General features: G+C 48.4%; 1 protein-coding gene across 1 annotated transcript in view; it reads right to left on the bottom strand.

The window, feature by feature from the left end:
- LOC140429483 (uncharacterized) overlaps positions 1-22,581 on the bottom strand; it is a 313,043-nt gene extending 290,462 nt beyond the window's left edge. Inside the window, exon 1 of the mRNA XM_072516535.1 lies at positions 22,452-22,581. Coding sequence (XP_072372636.1) covers positions 22,452-22,524 — 73 coding nt within the window. The 5' untranslated portion in view covers positions 22,525-22,581. The remainder of the gene's footprint in view (positions 1-22,451) is intronic.
- Positions 22,582-23,526: the final 945 nt, after the last annotated feature.

The following is a 23,526-nucleotide window of genomic DNA, read 5'->3' as shown; positions in this document are numbered from 1 at the left end:
ATAACTGCTACAAAAATTCAACACAATGCCCAGATATTCTGGGACTCCAGATGGTTGGAGACTGGACTTTACCTGGAATATGCTCAACAGGACACCCCTTGGACATCTCAATGCAAGGACCCTTTCAGAATTTCCAATGTGCAATCCCATTGCACCCAGGACCCGCCAAAAAACTCCAACTCTGAGTTAGAGTTAGAAACTTTGGAATGTTCTGACTTGTTTACCTGGATAGTTACCCAGGAAATATTCAACTGAAAAATACCGTGGGCGGGATTCTCCGTTAGCCGACGGCAAAATCGGTAAATGGACAAGACGGGAGCTGCAGAGAGACAGGCTTCCTAAACAACAAGTTACAGTCCAGATAACCAAAGAATTGGGACAGAAAGAATGTTTACGACGACTGGAGTTAAGTGAACAGAGACCAATATATTACAAGGAACAAAGAACAAAGACAATCACAGCACAGGAACAGGCCCTTCGGCCCTCCAAGCCTGCACCGACCATGCTGCCATTTGGAACTAAAAACCCCTACCCTTCTGGGGACCATATCCCTCTATTTCCATCTTATTCATGTGGAGATGCCGGCGTTGGACTGGGGTGAGCACAGTACGAAGTCTTACAACACCAGGTTAAAGTCCCAACAGGTTTGTTTCGATGTCACTAGCTTTCGGAGCGCTGCTCCTTCCTCAGGTGAATGAAGAGGTATGTTCCAGAAACACATATATAGACAAATTCAAAGATGCCAAACAATGCTGCCGGGCGAGGTAGTGGAAGCAGATTTGATTGTGACTTTTAAGAGGCATCTTGACAAATACATGAATAAGATGTCATCGCGCAACAATCACCAGGCAGGAATGTTCCCTTCCAGTCGGGGAACACTTCAGCAGTCAAGGGCATTCAGCCTCTGATCTCCGGGTAAGCGTTCTCCAAGGCGGCCTTCAGGACCCGCGACAACGCAGAATCGCCGAGCAGAAACTTATAGCCAAGTTCCGCACACATGAGTACGGCCTCAACCGGGACCTGGGATTCATGTCGCATTACATTCATCCCCCACCATCTGGCCTGCAAAATCCTACCAACTGTCCTGGCTTGATACAATTTACACCTCTTTAACCTGGGGTTACCCCATCTCTGGATCTGTAAAGATTTAATCACCTGCTAATGCTTGCATTCCTAGCATTGTTTGGCATCTTTGAATTTGTCTATATATGTGTTTCTGGAACATACCTCTGCATTCACCTGAGGAAGGAGCAGCGCTCCGAAAGCTAGTGACATCGAAACAAACCTGTTGGACTTTAACCTGGTGTTGTAAGACTTCGTACTGTGCAATTCCACCAACCTTGGCGACGTCCGCAAACTTAATAATCAAACCAGTTACATTTTCCTCCAAACATTTATTTTTATAAACAACAGCAAAAGTCCCAGCATTGATCCCTGAGGAACACCACCAGTCAGAGCCCTCCATTCAGAAACGCTCCCTTCCACTGCTACGCTCTGTCTTCTATGACCGAGCCAGTTCTGTATCCATCTTCCCAGCTCACCTCTGATCCTGTGCGACTTCATCTTCCTTACCAGTCTGCCCTGAGGGACCTTGTCAAAGGCCTTACTGAAGTCCATGTAGACAACATCCACTGCCCTACCTTCATCACTCATCTTTGCCACTTCCTCGAAAAACTCGACCAAGTTAGTGAGATACGACCTTCCCTTCACAAAACCATGTTGCCTTTCGTTAATACATCCAGTTATTTTGAAGTGGGAATAAATCATGTCTCAAATAATCCTCTCCAGTCTTCCGGTGGCGGCCATGGAGGAGTAGGTCGCACATTTGATAGCTCCCGCCTGTGATGGACTTTTGGACCTTTTTCCCCCGTTTTTTCCAGATTTTATGGGATAAATCGGTGAAGAGTCAGACAGTGAGGAGAAATCCCCCTCCAGTGTATGGAGAATTTGACCAGAAGTGGCCGTGTGAGAAGACAAAGTCCTACAAGGAAGACGTGAGCAGAGCTGGCAACGCGGGAAAGCATGGCAGGGAGTACGAGCTACAGGGAGACGGCACAGTGGTCGACGGAGCAGCTGGTGAAGTTTTTCTGAAGATTGCTTCGCCAAGCTTAAGAAGGGCATGTTGGGGCCGATCAAGGCTTCAATTGATCAGGTGGTGCAGAATCAAGAGACCCACGGACGTGTGATCCAGGAGGTGTAGAAAAAGGTGTCCGAGCACGAGGAGACCAAGGTGGAGATGATGAATGACCGCCAGAAAAGAATGCAGGAGAAGCTGGAGGATCTGGAGAACAAGTCCAGGAGGCAGAATCTGAGAATCGCCAGCCTCCCTGAAGGCAGTGAGGAATCGGATGCGAGGGCCTATGTGACGAACATGCTGGAGAAGTTGATGGGGCTGAGGCATTCCCTTGGCCCCTGGAAGTGGATAGAGCGCACAGAGCCCACACGAAGAAGCCCCGAGCGAACGTGCCTCCGAGGGCGATGGTGATATGGTTACACCGATTCCTGGACAAGGCACACTTTCTGCGGTGGGCCAAGAAAGAACGGAGCAGCAAGTGGGAGAATTGTGAGCTGCGCGTTTATCAGGACCTGGGCGAGGATTTGGCCAAGAGGCGAGCTGGATTTGATCGGGCACAAATGGACCTCTTTAAGAAGGGGGCGAAGTTCAGGATGTTCGTCCGGGTGCGGCGATGTGGAGCTAAGCTGCGCGATTCGGCAGCTCCCGCTACCACGGATTTTCGGGCTCGCTAGAGGAGCCCCAACGGAACTTTTTTTGACAAAAACCCGTGGGGAGGGTCCCCCTCCAACGCGTATGAAACGGACCCGAAGCGCAACGGCCAGAAAAGTGGCACTGGAGCAACGGGAGAAGCGAGGTTAAAAAAACAAAATGGCGGCGGCCAGGGACAAAGGGGAGCTGCAGGAGTTCAGCAAGCGCTGCTTCGAAGAGCAGCGTGAGGAGATGCGCAAGGAGATGCTGGCGCCTATGCTTTCGGCAATTGAAGGACTCGGGATCACCCAGAAGGCCCATGAGGTTAAGATCCAGGAGGTAGAGAAAAGAGTCAGCCAGAACGAGGACGAGCTCTTGGGCCTGGCGGTAAGAGTGGAGCAGCACGAGGCGCTACACAAGAGGTGGGCGGGAAGACTCGAAGACCTGGAGAACAGGTCGAGGAGAAAGAATCTGCGGATCATGGGTCTCCCTGAAGGAGTGGAGGGGGATGATGCCGGGGCATACGCGAGCACGATGCTTGGGGCGATGATGGGCGCGGAGGCCCCTTCGAGGTCGTTGGAGTTGGACGGGGCACACCAGGTACTGGCGAGGAAGCCCCAGGCAAATGAGCCGCCAAGGGCGACGGTGGTGAGGTTTCACCGGTTCACGGACAGAGAGTTGGTCCTGAAAAGGGCCAAGAAGGAGCGGAGCAGTAAGTGGGACAATGCAGAGATCCAAATATACCCGGACTGGAGCACGGAGGTGGCAAAGCGGAGAGCGGGTTTCAACCGGGCCAAAGCGGTGTTGCACCGGAAAGGAGTGAAATTCGGAATGCTGCAGCCAGCGCGACAGTGGGTCACATACAAGGGCCAACACTGTTACTTCGAAACGCCTGAAGATGCGTGGACCTTTATACAAACCGAAAGGTTGGACTCTAACTGAGGGTTTGTGAGGGTGGGGGGGATGTTTGAGATTTGATGTGTGATGGTTGTTGTATATAGGGGGTCAATCACGGGCAGGAAATGTTATATGGGCTGGGGGAGAGAGACAAGGCCGCGACAGGAGCTGCGCCAGAGGGGGCGGAGTGGGCTGTGGAAAGCGCGGGGTTTCTCCCGCGCGCGGGAAGAAAGGCGGGAAGGGGAATGAAGGAACGCATATTGATTGGGAGACTCCCACACGGGGAGGTCAATGGAACAACGGGGGAAGCCGGGGTCAGCAGGTGTCAGCTGACTTACGTGCGTGACATGGGGGGAGCAAAAAAGCTAGACGGGTCTAGCGGGGGGAAGGGGGGGGGAAGGGTTGCTGCTGTACTGGCCGAAAAGGAATGGGACACAGAGGAGGTGGTCGAGACGGGGGCCCCCCGTCTGGGGGACTGGAGGGTGAGGGAGGCGTGGACACGGGACTGGCCCAGAAAAGGAGATGGCTAGTCGGCAGGGGGGGGGGGGGGGGGTGAGCCCCTCCAATCCGGCTGATAACTTGGAACGTGAGAGGGCTGAATGGGCCGGTGAAGAGGGCTCGAGTGTTCGCGCACTTAAAGGGACTGAAGGCGGACGTGGTCATGCTCCAAGAGACTCACCTGAAGGTGGCGGACCAGGTCAGGTTAAGAAAGGAATGGATACGACAGGTATTCCACTCGGGACTGACTGGACGCGAAGAATAGAGGGGTGGCAATATTAGTGGGAAAGCGGGTGTCATTTGAGGCCAAGACTATTGAGGTGGACAATGGAGGGCGATGTGTAATGGTGAGCGGTAGGCTGCAAGGGACGTGGGTGGTGTTGGTAAACGTATACGCCCCGAACTGGGATGATGCAGGATTCATGAAGCGCATGTTGGGGCGCATTCCGGACCTGGAGATAGGAGGCCTGATAATGCGAGGGGACTTCAATACAGTGTTGGATCCAGCACTGGACCACTCCAAATCAAGGACTGGAAAGAGGCCGGCGGCGGCCAAGGCACTTAGGGGGTTTATGGATCAGATGGGGGGAGTGGACCCATGGCGGTATGCAAGGCCCCAGGCCAGGGAATTTTCTTTCTTTTCCCATGTACACAAAGCCTACTCACGGATAGATTTTTTTGTTCTGGGCAGGGCGCTCATCCCGAGGGTGGAGGGGACGGAGTATTCGGCCACAGCCGTTTCGGACCATGCCCCGCACTGGGTGGAACTGGAGCTGGGAGAGGAGAGGAACCAACGCCCGCTGTGGCGGCTGGATGTGGGACTGTTGGCGGACGAGGTGGTGTGTGGGAAGGTGAGGGGGTGTATCGAAAGGTACTTGGAGGCCAACGACAACGGGGAGGTGCGGGGAGGGGTGGTATGGGAGGCGGTGATCAGGGGAGAGCTAATCTCCATTAGGGCTCATAGGGAGAAGACAGAGGACATGGAAAGGGAGAGGTTAGTGGGGGAGATTTTGAGAGTGGACAGGAGATAAGCAGAGGTCCCGGAGGAAAGATTACTTGGGGAAAGACGACGGTTCCAGACGGAGTTTGACCTGTTGACCACAGGGAAGGCGGAGACACAGTGGAGGAAAGCGCAGGGGGCGACCTACGAGTATGGGGAAAAGGCTAGTCGGATGCTGGCACACCAGCTCCGTAAAAGGATAGCAGCGAGGGAAATACGGGGAGTCAAAGGTGGAAGGGGAGCCACGGTTCGGAGTGCGACGAAAATAAACAAGGTATTTAAGGCCTTCTATGAAGAGCTGTACAGATCCCAGCCCCCAGCGGGGGAAGAGGGGATGAGACGATTCCTAGACCAACTGAGATTCCTGAGGGTGGAGGAGCAAGAGGTGGCTGGTTTGGGGGCACCAATTGGGTTGGAGGAGCTGAGCAAGGATTTGGGGAGCATGCAGGCGGGGAAGGCCCCGGGACCGGACGGGTTCCCGGTGGAGTTCTACAGGAAGTACATAGACCTGTTGGCCCCGCTACTAGTGAGGACCTTTAATGAGGCAAGAGAGGAGGGGACCTTACCTCCGACAATGTCGGAAGCGACAATTTCTTTGATCCTAAAGCGGGACAAGGACCCACCGCAATGTGGATCTTACAGGCCGATCTCGCTCCTTAATGTGGATGCAAAGTTGTTGGCAAAAGTGATGGCCACGAGGATCGAGGACTGTGTCCCGGGGGTAATCCACGAGGGCCAGACGGGATTTGTAAAGGGCAGGCAACTAAACACCAATGTGCGGCGGCTCTTAACCGTGATAATGATGCCATCGGTGGAGGGAGAGGCGGAGATAGTGGCAGCTATGGACGCGGAGAAGGCCTTTGACCGAGTAGAGTGGGAGTACCTCTGGGAGGTGCTGCGTATGTTTGGGTTCGGGGGAGGGTTTATCAGTTGGGTTAAGCTCCTTTACAGAGCCCCGGTGGCGAGTGTAGTGATGAACCGGCGGAGGTCGGAGTACTTTTGACTGTACCGAGGGACGAGGCAGGGGTGCCCCCTGTCCCCCCTGTTGTTCGCATTGGCGAATGAACCATTGGCCATGTCATTGAGGGAGTCTAATAAATGGAGGGGGAGAAGAGCATCGGGTGTCGCTATATGCAGATGACCTGTTGCTGTACGTGGCGGATCCAATGGAGGGGATGGTGGAGGTCATGCAAACTCTGAGGGAGTTTGGGGAGTTTTCGGGCTATAAGCTCAATGTAGGGAAGAGTGAGCTCTTTGTATTACAGGCGGGGGACCAAGAAAGAGGGATAGGGGACCTACCGCTGAGGAGGGCGGAGGGGAGCTTTCGGTATCTGGGGATCCAGATAGCCAGGAGTTGGGGGGCCCTACATAAACTGAATCTGACGAGGTTGGTGGAGCAAATGGAGGAGGATTTCAAAAGATGGGACATGTTACCGCTCTCGCTGGCGGGTAGAGTGCAGTCGGTCAAAATGGTGGTCCTTCCGAGGTTCTTGTTTGTGTTTTAGTGCCTTCCCATCGTGTTAACTAAGGCCTTTTTTAAGAGAGTAGGTAGGAGTATTATGGGGTTTGTGTGGGCGAATAAGACCCCGAGGGTAAGGAGAGGGTTCCTGGAACGCAGTAGGGACCGAGGAGGGTTGGCGCTGCCAAACCTGGGGAGCTACTACTGGGCAGCAAATGTGTCGATGATCCGCAAGTGGGTTATGGAGGGAGAGGGGGCGGCATGGAAGAGGATGGAGATGGCGTCCTGTAAAGGAACGAGCCTGGGGGCGTTGGTGACGGCACCGCTGCCGCTCTCGCTGACAAAGTATACCACGAGCCCGGTGGTGGCGGCAACGCTAAGGATCTGGGGCCAGTGGAGACGGCACAGGGGTGCAATGGGAGCATCGGTGTGGTCCCCAATCAGGGGTAACCATCGGTTTGTCCCGGGGAAGATGGACGGGAGGTTCCAGAGCTGGCATCGGGCGGGGATTGGAAGAATGGGAGACCTGTTCATTGACGGAACGTTTGCGAGCCTAGGGGCATTGGAGAAGTTTGAGTTACCCCCGGGAAATGCCTTTAGATATATGCAGGTGAGGGCTTTTGTGAGGCGACAGGTGAGGGAATTCCAGTTGCTCCCGGCACAAGAAATTCAAGACAGAGTGATCTCGGGTGTATGGGTCGGGGAGGGCAAGGTGTCGGAAATACACCAGGAGATGAAAGAAGAAGGGGACACGCTGGTAGAAGAGTTGAAGGGTAAATGGGAGGAGTAGCTGGGGGAGGAGATCGAGGAAGGTCTGTGGGCGGATGCCCTAGTTAGGGTTATTTCCTCCTCCTCGTGTGCCAGGCTCAGCCTGATACAATTTAAGGTGGTTCACAGAGCTCACCTGACGGGGGCGAGGTTGAGCAGGTTCTTTGGGGTAGAGGACAGATGTGGAAGGTGCTCAGGGAGCCCGGCGAACCATGTCCATATGTTTTGGTCATGCCCGGCACTGGAGGGGTTCTGGAGAGGAGTGGTGGGAGCAATATCTCAGGTGGTGAAAGTCCGGGTCAAGCCAAGCTGGGGGCTAGCAATATTTGGAGTAGTGGATGAGCCGGGAGTGCAGGAGGCGAAAGAGGCCGGCATTCTGGCCCGGCGAAGGATCTTGCTAATGTGGAAGGAGGCAAAGCCCCCCCAGCTTGGAGGCCTGGATAAATGATATGGCTGGGTTCATAAAGTTGGAGAGGATTAAGTTCGCCTTGAGAGGGTCTGCGCAGGGGTTCTACAGGCGGTGGCAACCGTTCCTAGACTATCTCGCGGAGCGTTAGAGGAAGGTCGGTCAGCAGCAGCAGCAACCTGGGGTGGGGGGGGGGGGGAGGGGGGACGGGGGAGGGGGGGGGACACTGCCTGGGAGGGTGGATGAGCAAGAGATAACATGAAGGGTTGGGGAAACTGGCACGTATGGGAGAGAGCCAGTGTACAAAGCCATGTAAATATATCATTATGCCATGTATATATCTTGCTCTGCGCGATTTCTCGTTATTTTGTTACGGGGGGGTGGGGGGGGGGTTATTGTTTGTAAGGGAGAAAAATAGTGTTAAAAAACTTTAATAAATATATTTTTTTAAAAAGAAGTTCAGGATGTTGTACCCAGCCCGTCTGTGGGTCACACATGAAGAACAGGACTTCTACTTTGAAACACCGGACGATGTATGGACTTTTATCAAAGAAAAAAGACTGGAGGTGAACTAAAAGACACTGAAGCCTTGGAGAGTACTGTAGTGGCGATTTGTTGTGCTGGGTTGTATAAGTAGTGTTATGTGTAATAAGGGGCTGTTTTGATGGCTAAAGTTAGCTTTGTCTTACAGGGAGCTGGTTAGAGAGGTGGTGGTTTCTGGGGCTGTTTTTTTTTTCTTTTTCTGTGTTTGTTTTTTTCACAGTTTTTTCTGATGTTTATTTACTCGGGAGTGTGATGCTTTGAAAATGTTTGTCCAAGTGGGGGGTGAGGGGAGAGAACAATGGGGAGACAGACTGCTTGGTGCCATGGGCGGGCGCTATCAAGTGAGCTTGATTTGCTGACTCACGGAAGCACAGTGGGGGGGGGGCGAGCAGGTGTTAAGCTGAAGCTTGATATGGGGGTTTGGGTTTCTAGTGCTGTTGCTACGGGGGGAGAGAGGGGGGGAGCTGCTTTGCTGACAGAGGAGGAACTGTTCCTGCGAGACAAATGCCCGAGGGGGACACGAGGTGGCTGGGGGCGCGAGCTGGAGGCTGGTCTAAAAAAGGTGATGACTAGTCGTCGGGGGGCGGGGGGGGGGGATGCCCCCGACCAGGCTGATTACATGGAACGTTAGTGGGTTGAATGGGCCGGTCAAGAGGGCTCGTGTATTTGCGCATTTGGGGAGGCTGAAGGCGGACGTGGCAATGTTACAAGAGACACACCTAAAGGTTATAGACCAGACTAGATTGAGAAAGGGGTGGGTTGGCCAAGTATTCCACTCAAGGCTGGACTCAAAGACCAGGGGGGTAGCGATCTTGATCAATAAATGAGTGGCATTCGAGGCAGGGAGAATCGTGTCAGACAAGGGGGGTAGGTACATAATGGTGAGTGGGAAGTTGGAGGGGTGCGGATGGTACTCGTGAACATATATGCTCTGAATTGGGACGATGTGGAATTTATGAGGGGATGTTAGGTAAGATCCCAGATTTAGAGTCACATAACCTGATTATGGGTGGAGATTTTAACACAGTCACTGATCCAGAATTGGACCGGCCAAAATCAAAGACAGGGAGGATGTCTGCCGCGGCAAAGGAATTGAAGGGGTTTATGGAACTGATGGGGGGAGTAGACCCATGGAGGTTTGCACGGCCGAGGACGAAGGAGTTTTCTTTTTCTCCCATGTCCACAAGTATACTCTCGCATTGGCTTTTTTGTTCTGAGCAGGGCTCTAATACCGGGGATGGTGGATACTGAGTACTCGGCAATCGCAGTGTCAGATCATGCCCCACATTGGGTGGATCTACGGGTTAGTGTGGAGAGAGGACAACGCCCACTGTGGAGGCTGGATGTGCGGTTGTTGGCGGACAAAGCGATCTGTGGGCAGGTGAACAAGTCCATCCAGAACTATCTGGAAACAATTGATGAAAAATGAAATGAAAATTAAATGAAAATCGCTTATTGTCACAAGTAGGCTTCAAATGAAGTTACTGTGAAAAGCCCCTAGTCGCCACATTCCGGCGCCTGTTGGGGGAGGCTGTTACGGGAATTGAACCATGCTGCTGGCCTGCCTTGGTCTGCTTTCAAAGCCAGTGATTTAGCCCTGTGCTAAACAGCCCTTGATACAGGGGAGGTCTCTGCAGCGACGGTTTGGGAAGCCTTGAAGGCAGTGGTCAGAGGGAATTAATCTCGATACGGGCCCACAGAGAAAAGAGGGAAGGTACGGGCTGAGAGCAATAGGTTAGTTGAGGAGATATTCCAGGTGGACAGGAGATACTCAGAGGCCCCGGACGCGGGGCCACTGAGGGAGCGGTGGAGGTTACAGGCAGAGTTTGGGCTGTTGACGACAGGGAAAGCTCAGGAAAAGGGAAGAGGCCAGGGAGATAGGGAGAGTAAAGAGTAGTGGCGGGAATACTGTCCTGGACCCAGTGGGGGTGAATGAGGTGATTAAGGACTTTTACAGTAAATTATATGAGTTGGAACCCCCGGCGGGGGTGGAGTGGATGGGACAGTTTTTGGATCAGTTGAGGTTTCCGAGGGTAGATGAGGATCTGGTGGAAGGGCTGGGAGCCTCAATTGAGATTGAGGAAATATTCGAGGGGCTGGAAGGCATGCAGTCGGGCAAATCCCCAGGGCCGGACGGCTACCCGGTGGAATTCTATAAGAAGTTTTCAGAAATATTGAGCCCACTGCTGGTGAGGACATTTAACGAAGCAAGAGAGAAGGGTGCCCTCCCCTGAACAATGTTGCAGGCCTCGATTTCATTGATCCTGAAACGGGGGAAGGATCCAGAGGAATGCAGGTCACACAGGTCAATTTATCTACTGAATGTGGACGCCAAACTGCTGGCTAAGATACTGGCCACAAGGATAGAGGACTGTGTCCTGGGGGTGATAGGGGAAGACCAGACGGGATTTGTAAAGGGCAGGCAACTCAGGGCCAATGTTCGAAGTCTTTTAAATGTTATTATGATGCCCTCAGAAGGAGGGGAGGTGGAGGTGGTGGTGGCGATGGATGCGGAGATGGCTTTTGATCGGGAGAAGTGGGATTACCTGTGGGAGGTGCTGGGAAGGTTTGCGTTTGGTGACAGCTTCATTGACTGGGTACGGTTGCTCTATCAGGCACCTGTAGCGAGTGTGCGTACGAACTAGCTGAGGTCGGGGTATTTTAAACTACACCGAGGGACGAGGCAAGGATGCCCCCTCTCCTCGCTACTGTTTGCTCTGGCCATAGAGCCATTGGCCATGGCGTTAAGAGCCTCTAGGAGCTGGAAAGGGCTGGTTCGGGGATGGAGCACCGGGTCTCGCTTTACGCAGATGACCTGCTCTTGTACATTACAAACCGGTTGGAGGGGATGTGGGAGGTAATGCAAATCCTGGGGGAATTTGGCAATTTTTCGGGGTACAAATTGTACATGGGAAAAAGCGAGATGTTTGTGATCCAGGCAAGAAGGCAGGAGAAGAGACTGGGAGACCTGCTGCTTAGAATGGTAGGAAAGAGCTTTTGGTTTCTGGGAATCCAGGTAGCCCGGGAATGGGAGGCGCAAGTTAAACCAATCCCGGCTTGTAGAACAAATGCAAAGGGACTTTAAGAGATGGGACATGCTCCCACTATCACTGGCGGGGACGGTACAGACCGTGAAAATGACAGTCCTCCCCAGATTTCTGTTTGTCTTTCAGTGCCTCCCCATCTTCATCCCAAGGGCCTTTTTCAAGCGGGTGAATAAGGTTATTGCGGGCTTTGTGTGGGCGGGTAAAACCCCGCAAGTGAAGAAATGTTGCTGGAGTGCAGTCGGGGGAGGGTGGGTTGGCGCTGCCGAACGTCTGCAATTACTATTGGGCGGCTAATATAGCCATGATTAGGAAGGGGGGAGGGGTCGGTGTGAGAGTGGACGGGGGCGGCGTCATGTAAAGACTCAAGTTTGGGAGCATTGATAACGGCACCTCTTCCGTTCTTGCCGGCCCGATACTCCACTAGTCCGGTGGTGGTGGTGGTGAGAATCTGGGGGCAATGGAGGAGATATAAGATAGTGGAGGGAACATCGGTTTGGACCCCGATTTATAATAATCATCGGCTTGTGCCCGGTAGGCAGGATGGTGGGTTCTGGAGTTGCCAAAGGGCAGGAATTAGAAGGATGGGGGATCTATTTATAGACGGGAGCTTCCTCAGCTTTAAAGCCTTGGAGGATAAATTTGAATTGCCAGCAGGGAATGGGTTTAGGTATTTGCAGGTGCGAGACTTCTTGAGAAAGCAGGTTCCGGCCTTCCCGCTGCTGCCGCCACGGGGGATACAGGACCGAGTAGTCTCCACTACCTGGGTGAGAGAGGGGAAGGTATCAGATATTTACCAAGAGCTTTTGGATGCGGAGGAAACTCCGGTGGAGGAGCTTAAGGGCGAGTGGGAGGACGAGCTAGGAGGAGAGATAGAGGCGGGTCTGTGGGCGGATGCCCTAAGCAGGGCTAATACACCCTCATCATGTGCCAGGCTTAGCCTGATACAATTCAAGGTAGTCCACCGGGCACACATGACAGTGGCTCGGATGAGCCAGTTTTTCGGGGTAGAGGACAGGTGTGCGAGGTGCGCGGGAAGCCCAGCAAATCATGTCCACAAGTTCTGGGCATGCCCGAAGCTTAGAGGGTTCTGGCAGGGTTTCGCTAAGGCAATGTCCACTGTACTCAAAACACAGGTGGTGCCGAGTACGGAGGTGGCGATCTTTGGAGTGTTAGAAGAGCCGGGAGTTCAGGGGGCGAAAGAGGCTGACGTCTTGGCCTTTGCCTCCCAGGTAGCCCGGAGACGGATCTTATTATCTTATTAATGTGGAGGGACTCAAAGCCCCCGAGTGTAGAGACCTGGGTTAGTGAGATGGCTGGGTTTCTCAGTCTCGAGAAAATATAGTTCGCCTTAAGAGGGTCAATGGTAGGGTTCACCCGGACGTGGCAGCCGTTCGTCGACTTTCTCGGGGAAAATTAAAATGTCAGCAGAAGCAGTATTTCAAAGGAGGGGAGAGGGCTGGATTGTTGTTTTATGGTTGGGGTGTGTAAAGATTGTGATGGGGGTGGAAATGTTTATTGTACCATGTTTACGTCATTGTTATTATTATAATAACTTGCAAATACCCTAATAAAAAATATTTTAAAAAATGAATAAATAATCCTCTCCAATAATTTCCCTACCACTGACATAAGGCTCACCGGACTGTAATTTTCTAGATTTTCCTCGCAACTCTTCTGAAACAAAGGAATAACATTGGCTATTCTCCAATCCTCTGGGACCTCCCCTGTAGCCAGCGATGATAGCAAGATTTCTCTCAAGACCCCAGCAATTTTCTCCCATTCCTCTCACAATATTCTGGTGAATGCCCATCAGGCCCTGGGAACTTGTCTACCTTAATGTTTTTCAAGTCCCCCAATACCTCCTCCTTTTTGATCTCAATATGACCCAAACTATCTCCACACCCTTCCCTAGACTCATCATCCACCAAGTCCTTCTCTTTGGTCGAATATTGGCATAAAGTCTTCATTTAATACCTTGCCCATTTCCTCTGTCTCCACACATAGATTCCCTCCCCTGTCCTTGAGTGGGCCAACCCTCTCCCTGGCTACCCTCTTGCTCTTTATATATGTATAAAATGTCCTGGGATTTTCCTTAATCATGCTGGCCAATGACTTTTCGTTACCCATTTTAGTTCTCCTGACTCCTTGCTTAAGTTTCTTTCTACTTTCCTCGTACTCCACATTTGCTCCGTGTGTTCTCATGCTCCTAGCCTTGATAAATGCTTCCTTTTTCTTTTTGACTGGGCTCACAATATCTCTCATTATGCAAGGTTCCCGCAATTTGCCATACTTATCCTTCATCCTTACAGGAACGAGCCGGTCCTGAGTTCCTATCAACTTACACTTGAAAGCCTCCCAATGCCAGATGATGATTTGCCCTCAACATCCTGAAGGATTCAAGGAAGAGTGAACAAAGTGTTCTGAGTAAGAGACACTCGGAGTAACCAGATTTAAGGTGGGACAGCAGCCTTCAAAGATAAATCAAATGTCCGGTGCCATTTAAATACAGTCTGGGACATGAGAGTTAAAGCAATTGTGAGCAATTTGCACAGCAGTCAAGACAAAGAAATCTCAAATGTGTTGATACAAAATCCTGATTCCCAACCAGATCCCAACATTGGCTAGGATACTGGAGCAAAACCCCAACATTTTACACATTTTGTAAGACTGTGCAGAAAGAATGATTCGCTCCAGGAGTGATTGTGTGTAAAACCAGGGCCTGGCCATTTCCAAAACAAATCCCCACTATGAATCACAATATTAAACTGGTTTTAACCTCAAACCCAAAACAAACAGCTTACAATTACACCTTAACACTACTACTCCATTTCCCATTAAACAACAACAAAAAAATACATCTTTTAATCCAGCTTAAACAAGCAAGGCCAAAAGTGATACTTGTATTCCAAAACAGATACTGGGTCTTGTGCGAACCCCTTCAGACTTTATCTGAATGTCTTCAAATGGCTGCTTCAACTGGATTTTAAAGCTATCTCACTGGGAAAGAAAATGTCCTCTCTTGTGATTACACAAGGGTTGCCAGATCAGAGCTTACTTCCTTTCAGTTTTCTCATAAACACTAATGCCTTCAAAATGGTTCTGTGCCTCTCTGAGCTCCGCCCAACATTGATGTCATCTCCTCAAGATGAAAAAGCCCCAGGCTGCAAATCATTAGCACTCTATGGACCTCCACAGTCAAACCACACTAACCCCAGACTTTTAACCCTTAAATTGCCCACTACATTTAGAATCTAATTTCCTGAAATCTTCTAATCGTTACAATTCGCTGTTAAAAGTGGAGCAGAAGCTTTGTTTAAAAGTGTAATTTGCAAAACCTAATCTAGATTTTGGAATGCAATCCGCTAAGGGAAAGCATAATTATGAGGAAAGATCTTAAAGCGTATTTTTGGGAGTGGAGTTTGGAAACTTTCACGTGACAATCATGTGGATGGATTCTGAGTGGACATTCACTTGGGATTCAGAGTGGCGAATGTACATTCCCACAATCATCTTAAATGCTTAAAAGGGACTTCATGTTAATGAAACAGATGTACTTTGTAATCAGTGTTAATCCTAAAACCTGTGTGTAATTGTTAAGCTAAGGGGGGAGGGAGTAAAGGCGTACTGTATCATACTCCATTGTTTTATTCTTGTTGGATTCTCTGTAGCCTGACTGATGAAATGTATGCTAAGAGGATTTCTGAGCCAATTTGTAAGATCTGTCTTACATCCGAATTAGGAGTCGGAGTAGGCCATTCAGTCACTTGAGCCTGTTCCGCCATTCAATAAGATCATGGCTGATCTGATTGTGGCCTCAACTCCATATTTCCACCTACACCAAGTAATCTTTCACTCCCTTGTTAGGCAAGAATCTGTCTTCCTCTTCCTTCAAAATATTCAATAACCTTTCCTCCATTGTTCTCTGGGAAAGAATGTTCCAAAGATTCACGACCCTCAGAGAAATATATTACCCTCATCTCCATTTTAAACGGGAGACCCTTATTTTTAAACTGTGTCTCAAAGTTCTAGACTCTCCTGCAAGGTAAAACATTTTTTCAGCATCCACCCTGTCAGAATCCCCTCAGGATCTTAGATGTTTCAATAATATCACTTCTCATTCTTCTGAACTCGAATGGATACAGGCACAGCCTGTTCAACCGTTCCTCAGATGATTAAGCCCCTCATCCCGGGTATTTGTTGAGTGAACTTCTCTGATTGCTTCCAATGTATTTATATCCCTTCTTAGACAAGGATACCAAAACTATCCACAGTAGGCCAGATATGGTCTCACTGTATCAAAATATCCAGACTGTTATAGTCCATTACCCTTGCAACAATCTGTCCTGGTGCACCCACGGTGATGCCAAGACCAAGAAAGTACAACAGTGCCTATACTTCCTCAGGAAATTCCTAAGGAAATTCAGCATGTCCATATTGACTCTCACTAATTTTTACAGATGCACCATAGAAAGCATCCTATCTGGCTGCATCACAGCCTGGTATGGCAACTGCTCGGCCCAAGACCATAAGAAACTACAGAGAGTTGTGAACACAGCCCAGTCCATCACGCGGGCCCACCTCCCATCCATTGACTCTGTCAACACCTTCTGCTGCCTTGGAAAAGCGGGCAGCATAATCAAAGAGCCCTCTCACCCCTCCGGTCACCGGAGAATCGCGCCCTGGCATCAGAACAGCGTGGTGGGAATCCTTGGCACTAAGGTGATTCTCCGACCTGGCGCAGGCTCAGAGAATCCCAGCCAACTTCGTCCCCGTGGTTACCAAACTCCTGAATGGCCCGCTTATGGACTGAACTGATCCCTTTACACATCTTCTCTACTGTTGTAGCACTATACTCTGTAGGCATCACCTGGTGTCTCTCTCTATGTATTTACATTGTGTATCTATCGTATGTCCTATGTTTTTCATGGATGGAATGATCTGCCTGGACTCTACGCAGCACAATATTTTTCACTGTACCTCGGTACACATGACAATAAATCTAAATCTCTTTTAAAATAAATTTAGAGTACCCAATTCTTTCTTTTCCAATTAAGGGGCAATTTAGCGTGGCCAATCCATCTACCCTGCACATCTTTGGGTCATGGGGGTGAGACTCATGCAGACAAGGGGAGAATGTGCAAACTCCACACAGACCGTGACCCGGGTCTGGGATCGATTCCGGGTCCTCAGCACCATGAGGCAGCATCGCTAACCACTGCGCCACCATGCCACCCCACAATAAATCTAAATCTAAACCTAAATCTAAATCTCCCTCCATTTAAATAATATGCTGCTTTTCTCTTCTTCCTGCCAAAGTGAAGAAGATCACATTTTCCCACATTATAGAATTTCTACCAGATTTTTGCCTACTCACTTACTTTATCTCTATCCATTTATATTTATATCCTAATGTCCTCTCCACAACTCACTTTCTTACCTATCTTTTGTGTCATTAGAAAATTTAACAACCATACACTCGGTCCCTTGATCCAAGTCATTGATATAAATTGTAAATAGTTCAGACCCCAGCTGTGGCACTCCACCATCCATCTTGCCAACCTGATAGCAACAGAACCGATGGAATGTCATCACTGAAAGAATTACACTGTTTCTTCTCTCTATAGATGTTGCCTGACCCGCTGAATGTTTCCAGCATTTTCTCTTTTTAATTCATATTTCATCGCAATATTTCACTTTTCACTTCCTCTGTAACAATGATGATGACATTTTAACATTCCAATATAAATTTGAGAACATCCAGAAGAAAGAACATACCAATCTGAATTCAGTTAAATCTGTACAGTCAGATACAAATCACATTTTACCTTTGAAAGCCTGATTCTGCATTCTTTCAGATAAAGTTATGAGGTGCCGCAATTTCCCAGTAAAAATTGCTAAACTTGCACGAGTTCATCTGTTACTTAAGTCGAGAATACCACCACTCAAGTAATTCTGCCAGAAACCAATGGTGATCATGAGTCGTAAATATAGTCAGCAATGTCTACTCCTTGCAAATCCATCAATGAGAAGCCTTTAGATCATAGTATGGAACAGCCAAAAGCAGCAGTATTCAATATCTATTCAAAGACTAGTGTGTTCATTTTGGGAAGAGTTGACATGTAATGATGTTTTGAATGAAGAACAAATTCTCTCACAAATGTGGAGCATATTCAAAATGTTTGGGAAGGTTTCGGACAAATGTGCCTTGATGTAGTATTAACATTTAGAGTAGAATTGTAGGGACATTCTAACCAGGGACAAAATAAGGCAATACTTGTATCTAGCTCTAATAATCAGTTCTAGTTTATTCATTTAAACTCAAATTAATTACTTATTTTACCTTTAAAAATATTTTCTCAAATTCCTCCATGGTCAATAATTAGTCTACAGATCACACACAAAAAACAAGACAAAATGCAGAGATCACATTGGTTAGCTTTTTACATGTTGCTTGGTTTATTAAATTAATGAGTGGTCTTGGAATTGCTTCCCCCCACAGTCAGATCATTCTTGTGCCAGATATCTTGATTTTTTTTTGAAGAGAAATGAGAGTTTATTCAATTCCTTCAGCTAAAAGGGGGGCAGCACGGTAGCATTGTGGATAGCACAATTGCTTCACAGCTCCAGTTCGATTCTGGCTTGGGTCACTGTCTGTGTGGAGTCTGCACATCCTCCCCGTGTGTGCGTGGGTTTCCTCCGGGTGCTCCGGTTTCCTCCCACAGTCCAAAGATGTGCAGGTTAGGTGGATTGGCCATGATAAATTGCCCTTAGTGTCCAAAATTGCCCTTATTGTTGGGTGGGGTTACTGGGTTGTGGGGATAGGGTGGAGGTGTTGAACTTGGGTGGGGTGCTCTTTCTAAGAGCCGGTGGAGACTCGATGGACCAAATGGCCTCCTTCTGCTCTGTAAATTCTATGATATGTTCGTCTATGATAAAAGCAAAATGTGCGGATTCTGGATCTCTGAAACAAAAGCAGAAAATGCTGAAAATATTCAGCAGGTCAGGAAACACCTCTGCCGTGAGAAACGGGGCAGATGGGCTGAATGTTACAGATTACAGGTGGAATGGTGCGAGGGAGGGGGGGGAGGTGCAGATAGCTCAACCAGCAGGTAGAAAGAAAGGGGGGTGTTCTATCTTCGGGGCTTGCCTGGGTTCTCTGGGACTTGATTTATGAATCATAATGCCCGATATTCCTCACTCATAAAATTCCCTCACCCTGCCAAAATATCCCCATGCCAACCCATGCCCACCACCACCCCTATGGCCCCTTCTAGACCCTTGCCTACTTGGTGGAAGCTCATGCCACCTCATGCCCCACATATTCCATGGTCCCTTATACCCCAATGCCAAAGTAGTGCCAATTCATGCTCCCAACCACCCTGTGGCCCCATTATAGTTCCTATGTCAATTATGTTCCAACCTATGCCAACTAATATCCCCCATCAACCCACATGACCTCTAGCCCCTTTGCCAATTTACCCAGCGTCCATCATCGGCACGCCTCAGGGGTCATGCTGAGATGAATTAAAACAGTGTTCTGAATATCTATTACAGGCTTCATGACATTAAAAATCACTCTCATTCATGAAATCCCATTCAAAGCATTAAATCCTGCCTATTTGGGAGCAGTTTTGGGCCCCATATCTAAGGAAGGATGTGCTGGCCTTGGAAAGGGTCCAGAGGAGGTTCACAAGAATGATCCCTGGAATGAAGAACTTGTCGTATGAGGTACGGTTGAGAACTCTGGGTCTGTACGCGTTGGAGTTTAGAAGGATGAGGGGGGATCTTATTGAAACTTACAGAATGCTGCGAGGCCTAGATAGAGTGGACGTGGAGAGGATGTTTCCACTTGTAGGAAAAACTGGAACCAGAGGGCACTATCTCAGACTAAAGGGATGATCCTTGAAAACAGAGATGAGGAAGAATTTCTTCAGCCTGAGGGTGGTGAATCTGTGGAACTCTTTGCCGCAGAAGGCTGTGGAGTACAAATCACTGAGTGTCGCTAAGACAGAGATAGATAGGTTCTTGATTAATAAGGGGATCAGAGGTTATGGGGAGAAGGCAGGAGAATGGGGATGAGAAAATATCAGGCATGATTGAATGGCGGAACAGACTCGATGGACCAAGTGGCCTAATTCTGCTCCTATGTCTTATGGTCTTATGGTCTAAATACTTAATCCTCTATAAAAACAAATGTTTGTATCTAAAAGCCCACATCAAAGACAGCTAATTATTCCATAACAACTTTGAGTTGATAATCAAACTGTGAACTTACAGTTCCCCAGTACGATAATGATAGGTTGCGGAAACCAGTCAAGTAGTACTAATCCTATAATGATAGCACTTAAGAGTAATGTCAACAAACAGCAATTTAAACAGCTAGGAAGGATTTTTTTCAACTCTCAGGCGCAGGCAGGCAGTTTCCTCCCAATTTTTAAAGGGTTGTCCATTTAAATAACTTGACAGCTTTATAGTCCCACCCTTCACAAGCATTTACAACTTCTCTCAGAATTTGCAACACACATGATGGGATATGACCCCTGCTGCAGTGAAAATTGAGTCTTTTTGAACTCACCAATGAGTTTTAATTGGCTCTGCTGTGTTTGGGTTTCCCACATTTACAAGTCACTTCCTGGCCCCAACGCCCAACCCCCAGCTTGGTGAAAATAGCTTCTGTCAGATATGGGATGGGTCATCTGGATTTGGGGTCATCCGCTATTTTGGATAGCCGTGGTCTCCACGATTCCACAAAACTCCAGGCCATGATGTCGCTAAGTGTTGCATTGTAATGGCAGATGCAGAATAATGTGGGTAAATGTAAATTTATCCATTTTGGATGAGGAAACCGAATGATAGAGTATTATTTAAATGATGGTAGATTGGGAAATGTTGACATACAAAGGCACCTGGGTGTCCAGTACACCAGTCACTGAAAGCAAGCATGCAGGCACAGCACCATGCAGCTATCATAGAATCCTATAGAATCCCTACAGTGCAGAAGGAAACTATTCAGTACAGAGGATCTGCACAAATTCTCTCAAAGAGCACTCCAACCGAGTCCACTCCCCCACCCTATCCCAATAACCCCTTAACCTAAACTACACATCTTTTGACACTAAATGGCAATTTAGCATGGCCAATCCACCTAATTTACACATCTTTGCACTGCGGGAGGAAACAGGAGTACCCAGAGGAAACCCACGCAGCCAGGGGAAAATGTGCAAACTTAACACGGTTATCCAAGGCCGAAATTGAACCCAGGTCCCTGGATCTGTGAGGCATCAATGCTGTGCTAACCACTGATTAGGAATGAAATTGGTATGTTGGATTTCATTGCAAGTAAGGGTGTCTTACTGCAGCTGTACAGGGCCTAGGTGAGACCACACCTGGAGTATCGTTGCAGTTTTCGTCCCCGTACCTAAGACAGACATGCTTGTCATAGAGGGAGTGCAGCGAAGGTTCACCAGAATGGTTCCTGAGATGGCACGATTGTCATATGAGGAGAGGTTGGGTCGACTGGGCCTGTATTCATTTACATTTAGAATAAGGAGACGTGATTTCATTGAAATATGTAAAATTCTGACAGAGTTGCATACAGGTTGGATGCAGGTATGTTGTTTCTCTGGCTGGAGGTTCTAGAACGTGGGCAGCACGGTAGCACAATGGTTAGCACAGTTGCTTCACAGCTCCATGGTCCCAGGTTCGATTCGCAGCTTGGGTCACTGTCTGTGTGGAGTCTGCACGTTCTCCCCATGTGTGCGTGGGTTTCCTCCGGGTGTTCCGGTTTCCTCCCACAGTCCAAAGATGTGCAGGTTAGGTGGATTGGCCATGATAAATTGCCCTTAGTGTCAAAAAGGTTAGGTGGGGTTACTGGGTTAGGGTGGCGACGGGGGCTTAAGTAGGGTGTTCTTTCCAAGGGACAGTGCAGACTCGATGGGCCGAATAACCTCCTTCTGCACTGTAAATTCTATGGTTTAATTTGATAGGCCATTTAGGACTGAGGTGAGGAAAAAGGTCTTCACTCAGAGGGTGATAAACTTGTGGAATTCTCTACCACAGAAGGCTGTGGACCCAAGTCACGGAATGTATTCAATAAGGAAATAGATTCCTAGACTAGAATGGCATCAAGGGTTATGAGGAGAGAGTGGGTAGGGTGGGACGAGCAATATGTGCACACGAAAAATTATATTTTTAAATAGTATAAATATAATATGAATATATTAAAAATATTAAAATAGTTTCAATGTAAAAGACTGACGAAGGAGCAAAGTTGAAATTTATCCTTCTAAGTCTTCACTACCGCATTATTTAATGATAGCTGAGCAGACTTATGGTCTAATAATAGTATTAGAATGTTATTTCAAGTCATACCTCTCAGGTAAGCAGTTCCACATGAATAAATAAGCTAATCACAGCACTCTTTATAATGAAATGCTTTATAAATCTAGAGAGAGCCCGTGTGTCTGCAGATAGGCCTTGCTCTTATTGCTCAGTATATTAGAAGATGGAAATCAGATCAATTTTAAAGATGATACCAAACAAAGATAGGAATGAATATCATCACTGTGTTGCTTCAGGACAGTACGTGGCCTCTTTCACTTTCACTCATACCAGTGAAACCCTTATGTAAATCTGACCTTACATAATGATGAATGCACAAAAGTAATTCTACATTCTGAATTGAATGGTTGGAGCTAATTTAGAGAGTTCAATCTGAATTCACATTTATAAATAACATAGCCCAATAATCCAAGTTAACTTGCAAAAACAAATACCAGCGCTATTAGCATCCCTTTCTGTCCAAATCTACATCATATTATTATCATAGTATATTCAATTATTAAGGAATTCCGCAATCCAATGAGATTTTAAAACAAAAAAAATCAAAATACAATTGTACAATTTGCAAAGCTCTCTGAAAATGTATCATTGTCAAATGTTTTGATCACTGGGTGTGTCATGAGTTAGCAAGCTTTACTCCTTGATGATTGGTTCACAATACTGTGACTGTTTTTCCAAACAGTCGGAGGAATACACAGCTAGGATTTTGTTAAAGGAGGACTGAGATATTGCTATTATTTAGCATTATTACAAAGACGAAATAGAAGACATTTACATTGGATCATTACCTTCATTCATTGATAATTTACTTGAGTTGACGGAATTCAGATTTAACTCTTCTCTTTCTCCTTCCAATTCCATTGTCTTTTTATGACAGCGTCTGGGATCCTGACTGCCAACAGATAGTCCAGAATCAGCCTTTAACAAAAAAAGAGACATGGATGATATTGAGCTCCAACACTCGCATCTACCAGGCAATGTGGTACATGCCTAGCTATGTTCTGTCCACAAAAAAGCAAAACAATTCCAATCTGGCCAATAAAGTATAATCTCAGTTATCAATAACGTGGCAGCAAGTGTTGTTGACAGTGCTATCAAGTGGTAATCACACAGTAATACCCTGCTCACTGATGGTCATAGAATCATAGAATTATAGAATCATAGAATTTACAGTGCAGAAGGAGGCCATTCAGCCCATCGCGTCTGCACCAGTCCGTGGAAAGAGCACCATACCTAAGCCCATACCTTCACCCTATACCCACACCTCCACCCTATCTCCGTAACCCCACCTAACGTTTTTTGGACACTCAGGGCAATTTAGCATAACCAATCCAAACAACTTTGGACTGTGGGAGGAAACCCGGGCACCCGGAAGAAACCCATGCAGACAGGGGGAGACACGGGGAGAACGTGCAGACTCCGCACAGACAGTGACCCAAGCCTTGAATCAAACCTGGGACCCTGGAGCTGTGAAGCAACTGTGCTGACCACTATGCTACCGTGCTGCCCATAGTCAGTTTGGGGTTAGCCAACGCCACGCACTTCTGACCTCAGCACTTCGCTTTACCGCAAACCCACGGATAACCTCATGATGCTCCACTTCTCCAGCTTCCACCCTAAACACATTAAAGAAGCCATCCCCTATGGACAAGTGCTCCATATACACAGGATCTGCTCAGACGAGGAGGAGCGTAACAGCCATCTACAGACGTTGAAAGATGCCCTCGTACGAACGGGATATGGCACTCGACTCATCGATCGACAGTTCCAACGCGCCACAGCGAAAAACCGCACCAACCTCCTCAGAAGACAAACATGGGACACAACCGACAGAATACCCTTCGTCGTCCAGTACTTCCCCGG

Source organism: Scyliorhinus torazame, chromosome 9, assembly GCF_047496885.1.
Source record: "Scyliorhinus torazame isolate Kashiwa2021f chromosome 9, sScyTor2.1, whole genome shotgun sequence".
Taxonomy (NCBI): domain Eukaryota; kingdom Metazoa; phylum Chordata; class Chondrichthyes; order Carcharhiniformes; family Scyliorhinidae; genus Scyliorhinus; species Scyliorhinus torazame.
Note: the sequence above shows the minus strand (reverse complement) of the source record. Positions and strands in the feature narration are given on the sequence as shown.